Source organism: Pinus tabuliformis, chromosome 1_2, assembly GCF_031772625.1.
Source record: "Pinus tabuliformis cultivar Carrire ecotype Pingquan chromosome 1_2, CPIR1, whole genome shotgun sequence".
Classification (NCBI taxonomy): domain Eukaryota; kingdom Viridiplantae; phylum Streptophyta; class Pinopsida; order Pinales; family Pinaceae; genus Pinus; species Pinus tabuliformis.
Window position 1 is genome coordinate 450,634,609 of NC_142298.1, and position 6,098 is coordinate 450,640,706.

At 37.8% G+C, this 6,098-nt stretch overlaps 1 protein-coding gene across 2 annotated transcripts; it reads left to right on the top strand.

Moving 5' to 3' along the window:
• Positions 1-1,209: 1,209 nt before the first annotated feature.
• Positions 1,210-4,746, top strand: LOC149206307 (cysteine-rich receptor-like protein kinase 2). Of its 2 annotated transcripts, none has more exons than XM_089393668.1 (7): positions 1,210-2,227; positions 2,741-2,878; positions 3,118-3,260; positions 3,346-3,556; positions 3,672-3,906; positions 4,063-4,213; positions 4,306-4,746. In XM_089393668.1, the coding sequence occupies exons 1-7, from the start codon at positions 1,444-1,446 to the stop codon at positions 4,669-4,671; spliced, it is 2,028 nt and encodes a 675-aa protein (XP_089249794.1). In that variant the 5' UTR covers positions 1,210-1,443; the 3' UTR covers positions 4,672-4,746. The 2 variants fall into 2 exon arrangements, with proteins under 2 accessions (XP_089249794.1, XP_089249795.1); XM_089393669.1 differs by having other exon boundaries at positions 1,210-2,200.
• Positions 4,747-6,098: the final 1,352 nt, after the last annotated feature.

Here is a 6,098-nt window from a genome sequence, read left to right on the forward strand (position 1 = left end):
ACATAAGACAACCACATTCACGACGTCCTATGTAGCTCTAGTTATGCATTGTTGTCATTGAGTAGGGGTCTTCCCCCCACTATGAAATTATTGGAACCATGAGCACATAGACAAGTATCGAACCCATGTTTTCTAAGTGACTAATAACGAACCAAATAGAAAAGTATAGTTGTCAGCGTTCCAATTGGGGGACTAAAACTAACCAAATGGTAAATTTATTTGATAGTTAACAACCTTCCAATCAAATGACCAACTTAAAATCTTGGTTGTTGCAAATCTCAAGACGTTGAATCAACATGACCAACCAAAATCAACAAATCTTCATGTTTCCAGTTTCACTCATAATCTTTATCAATATCATCTACATAATTTATACAATATTTTGATAAAAATTATTACCTCCATACTATTTATGATTGTAACAAAATTCAGGCACCAAACAATTCACACACCAAATACAAAAACATAATTTATACAATATTTTGATAAAAATTATTACCTCCATACTATTTATGATTGTAACAAAATTCAGGCACCAAACAATTCACACACCAAATACAAAAACACATACCAATATACATATCTTCTCTCTCATTCATATATATATATATCCCAACCACTCAACTAAAACCATGAATTGAAATGTAAAAACCACATATACATTACCATCACCATACCATCACCATAGGTTGATTTAATTTCCAAACTTTTGAATACCATTGGTAAGAGGCCCTCAAATTAAGAGTACCATTACAATCACCATAGGTTGATTTAATTTCCAAACTTTTGAATATCATTGGTAAGAGGTCCTCAAATTAAGAGTACCATGACCTTTATGGTGTTCGACAAGGTAGATGCGACCTCCACTTATGAAAGCGCTTCACAACTGCTCCAGTTTTGAATATACAAAGGCTGGAATCTGATGGTATAATAAAGTTCCTTTTGATTATACAAATATTAAAATTAGGAAGCTTAAGAAAACAATAGGTTTTATTCATTTAAAATATTGATAAAGGTTTCTGGTGCAGCGAAGTTAGGGTTAGTGTGAAATGGGATACAGAATTTCCACATAGGTTATAAAATTGAGATTGACCTTATGGATAATTCAACCTTAAAAAATTCCGAAAATAGAGCCTTTCTGCTACAAGACAAATTTACTCCCAAATACAGCTCATCAGATATTGAAGTTTCAAAGAAAACAAAGAAATTCTCTTTACTGACTCCCAACAACACCCCATCAGAAATTGAAGTTTGAAAATAGGACACAATTGGCCCTTCTCTTTACTTCGCTGAAACTACAGCACTCCACACTACTGTGGCCTTTCAAGCAGCGTGTTGTTCAGAAAAGAAGGCAGCGCAGAGTGTGTCTAAAGTTCAGATTCTACAGATTGATTTCAATTACAAAACGGCCCCTTCCAACGTCCGACAATTGCAGAGGGAAAAATGATCCAATTTACTTTCACTGCAGAATCCAAATTATTTCTCCCCTTCATGTTCTTGCTACCAGTATTAGCATTAGCTCAATTGGATATCCTTGATGATTTGCAGGGATCCAGTTGCTCTGGCAATGCTACTATGCATGGCTTTGCACTGGAAGGGAACCTGAAGTTAGTTCTGAATTCACTGGTTCAGAATGTGAACAAGACAGGGTACAATATTTCATCTCATGGAGAGAATGGAGAGAAGGTGTATGGTCTTGCTCAGTGCAGGCTAGACCTCAATGCCTCTGCTTGTGGGAAATGCGCTTCAGCGGCTCAAGAAGATCTTTATAAAAGCTGTCGCGGTTCCAGTTCTGGAAGCGTTCTTCTCAACGGATGCTTTCTGAGATATGCCAATCACAAATTCGTCTCACAATTATCGAATACGCCGCCCGCAGTGCGATGCGTACATAGTCCGAACAGAACAGATGAAAATTCGGAGGGTTTGGATTGGTCGATTGCCAATCTTTTGACCACGGTTGTGGATGATGCTGTGTCTAGTAATGAGGGTTACAGTACTGGAAATGAGCATGGGTTATATGCTCTGGCTCAATGTTGGAGAGACCTTAGTATGAATCAATGTGGTCAGTGCCTCGACACTGTATACAAGAGTCTCCTCGACTGTCCCCGTGGAGAGGGCTTCACCGAGAACTGCATAATACGTTACGGGGCATACAAGTTTTACGGTGATGGCGTCCCTTTGGCCTCACCCTCAACTGGAAGTGATATTTCTATACCGCCATCTACTGGTTCTGTGCCTCAATCAAATTAAATTTTCATTTAATTTTTTGGGAATTTCTCATTAAATTATATTTTCTTTCTTTCTGAGAATGCACATTTTCACATTTCGCAGTTGCAGATCATATTTTTCGAGTTTTCTTTCTTTTTCCTTTTTTCTCTCTTTTTTATTTATTTATTCTCTGGAAACACTTTATTGTATTTCACCTACACATGGGTGGTTTCAACACTGTATTGTAAAGCTTTCACCTACACAATGGTGGTTTCAACACTGTATAGTAAAGCTTTCACCTACACATTGGTGGTTTCATAAATGATACACAGTGTTTTCCAAAAGAAAAAATATTTTTTCCTGAAAAACAGTGTGTATTGTAAAGCTTTCACCGTTCACATGCACATTGGTGGTTTCATAAATTTATACAGTGTTTTCCAAAAGAAAATTTGAAAAAATATGATTTCTTTTCCTTTTTTGTGAATTTTTCTTGCTAATTCAATTCATTAATGCGGATTGTTATTTGCTGCAGGAAAAGGCCACCCTGGTCTACCGGCATTACTTGGGTTGACCATGGCTGGTGTGGTTATTCTTCTGCTACTGCTGCTCGGAGTGTTTTTATTTTTTAAAAGAAAAGTCATTCAGCACTTCTACAGGAAACCACTTCCAGGTAGTTCGGCTTTTCTTCAATCTCTCTGGAAATGTGACTTTTGTTTTTTTAATGAGAAATTTTCCAGATTGAAGAAAATCTGGGGCTTAAACTTTTATAAATCGCAAAACAACAGTGCAAAGATAACGGAAATTTTGAATTTTCAATATGATATTTAATTGGTGCATTAACCTGGAAGTTTGCTGCAGACATTGTTGTACATGATTTCCTGAATCATTAACCTGATGTTTATTTTGCAGGGCATTTTAGACTGTCAAATGAACTGTCAACAGCTATATCAAAATCGAAATTAAATTACAAATATAGTACTCTACGAAATGCTACTAAAAATTATCACCCAGCAAACAAGATTGGGGAAGGAGGCTTTGGTTCGGTATATAAGGTGATCTCCGAATTCTTTTTATCCTATGTAGAGTTATTAAATAGGAACCTGAGTAAGCTAAGCAATATAAAGGATATGTTGACAGGGGATTCTACCAAACGGCAGTGAAATTGCTGTAAAGCGACTATTTACAAACAAACAGCAGAGTGTGAGCCACTTCTTCAATGAGGTGACTCTGATAAGTAATGTTCAACATAGAAACCTCGTCAAACTACTGGGATGCAGTGTGGATGACACAGACAGACTCTTGGTCTATGAATATCTTCCCAACAAGAGCCTTGATCTATTCGTATTTGGTAATCTTTCTCAACCCTATAAATTGATTTTTGCTACAGTCAATCTTTACCAGTCAGTCTCTGTTGTTTAGTCGGTGAATATAGTTATTTCAGACAGGATTGTCATTTGCAACAGATGAAAACCGGGGCAGGTTGCTGGATTGGCAGAGGAGGTTTGAGATTATATTAGGAATTGCTGCTGGGCTAGCTTATCTTCATCAAGAATCAGATATACGCATCATCCATCGAGACATAAAAGCTAGCAATATTTTGTTGGATCAATATTTCAAACCCAAAATTGCAGATTTTGGATTAGTTAGATACTTCGCTGAAGATCAAAGTCATCTTAACACCACAATTGTGGGAACTAGGTGAGAATAAAATATTTGGAATAATAATAATAACAACAACACGAAGAAGTTGGGATTGATAATTTTATGCTTTTGAATTTGCAAATTGGGATTGATAATTTTATGTTTTTGATTTTGTAAGTTGGGATTGATAATTTTTTGTTTTTGATTTGGCAGAGGTTACATGGCTCCAGAATATCTTGTACATGGCCATTTGACAGAAAAAGTTGATGTTTATGCTTTTGGAGTGCTAGTTTTGGAGATTATTAGTGGCAAAAGGAATAAACCCCCTATGTACATCAATGACATGCCATCTCTTTTGACAGTGGTAATGGTCTCATTATAAAATACACAATATTACTCCCTTCTAACTGAGAAAGTTGTGATGATATTCAAATTTATAATTGATTTATGATGCAGGTTTGGAATAATTATCTGTCTGGCGCAGTTCCAAACATTATTGATCCCAACATCAAAAAAAACTGCAAGGAGGAGGTACTGCATGTTGTTCATGTTGCTCTTCTTTGCACACAGGGGTCTGCAAGACTACGTCCTCGAATGTCTAAAGTCATCATGTTCCTCACAAGCAAAGACATGGATCTTCCAGCAACTACTGAACCCCCCTTTGTTGATGTGGACTATTCACAATCAAGTGCTTACACTAGTGTTACATCAGCATTTGCATCTACACCAGAAACATGTAATCCAATGTCAAACAACGCTTCATCCTCTGCCACTCCAATGTCACTAAATACTATTTCAACCAGCTCTTTTGGGCCAAGATGACCTTATACAAAAATGTAAAGAGCTGAGGAGTTTAGATAATCCAAATCACTATTTTTTTTTTAAAATATTCCTTTAACACAGTAAAAACTCTCTTGCATATGGGTGTCAAATCTGATTACAATATTCCAACCATCTTTATCTAACTTTGAATTTAGTAGATCTATTTGCAATTCTTACATTACATTTAAGAAAAAAATAACTTATCCTTTTCATATATCTAACTGTAACAGGTACAAATTGAAAAGATCTATTAAATGTTGATTTGTGTAACTTGGGAGGTACTCCAACCCCTAGGGTTCGAGATTTGGAGGGAAAAGCGCCACAAGAGTCACTTGTGGGTTTGGAACCCAACTATGGGGTTTTGCGTCAAATCATGTTTTGGGCATTTCCATAAGCACATTTCTACATGTGATGGCATGAGATGATAGAGGGCAGAGAGGAGAATCCAACACTTCAAGAATCATGGAATTCTGAGTTGTAGAAGTGGAGATATGAATTTTTGAAGTTATATTATGGGGTTTACACATGTGTGTCAAGGTCGACTTGGTGTAAACATGACCTATGATAGTTGTAGAAACCCCTAATCATGAACTTAGAGGAGCCTTTGTGGATAGTATATAAAGAAGGTGAATGTGAGGACCTAGAGCATCCAAAAGTGCAATGCATACCTTGAAAATAGTTCATGGAGGAGAGGGATATCTCTGTGTTGAGGCCGCAGCAAGAGAGGCTAGGGTAACGAGGTTGGAGGTCTGTTTCAAGGGTTGAACAAGGTCCGAAGGTTGTTGTAGGAGGCCGAGTATGCTTGCAGGTAGGCCGAGGCTTTAAGGGCTGAACGCAGGTCTGTTTGAAGGCTAACAAATGGCCTGTTACATTGTTTGAAGGGTGCCATGAGCAACAGTAATGTTGTGTGGTAGGCCGCAAGCCATATCACTACAACAAGGCTAGTGTGGGTAGTTTTGAGGGTTGTTTTGAGCCCTTACCTTCAACGTGGAGGAGGAGCATCTCTCCTTTCCTAGGCCACAAATTTTGGAGGGATGTTCAAGGACTGTTCAGAGGAGTTTAGGGCTATAGTAGTGTGCCAAAGTGCCCTAACCAGAACAATCAAGAACAACAAAGTGACAAGCAGATTTGGAGCAGCGTTAGATGTGTGTTGGGTCAAGGAAGTGACCAGATTTGGATTAGAGTGTTGGGCAACCTATGGGGGCCAATTTGGAGGCTTGATTGGGTAATCGTGAGCCTTTATCGATGCAAATCTTGCAGTGTAATATTGGGTGCCATTGATCTAGTGGAGGGCAGTGTGTTGGCTACCCAAAGTAGTCATAGACAAGCTATCTTGAAGTGATGAAGAGCTAAAGGTTGCGTGCAGATTAGTACCAAAGTGCAGTACTTTGATGGACAAAGGTGACTGTTAGCTTGACAGTTTGGAG

Coding starts and splice junctions, on each gene's coding strand:
- LOC149206307 (XM_089393668.1), top strand. CDS start 1,444: ATGATCCAATTTACTTTCACTGCAGAATCCAAATTATTTCTCCCCTTC. Junction 2,228..2,740: donor TTCTATACCGCCATCTACTG/GTTCTGTGCCTC, acceptor TATTTGCTGCAG/GAAAAGGCCACCCTGGTCTA. Junction 3,261..3,345: donor GCTTTGGTTCGGTATATAAG/GTGATCTCCGAA, acceptor ATATGTTGACAG/GGGATTCTACCAAACGGCAG.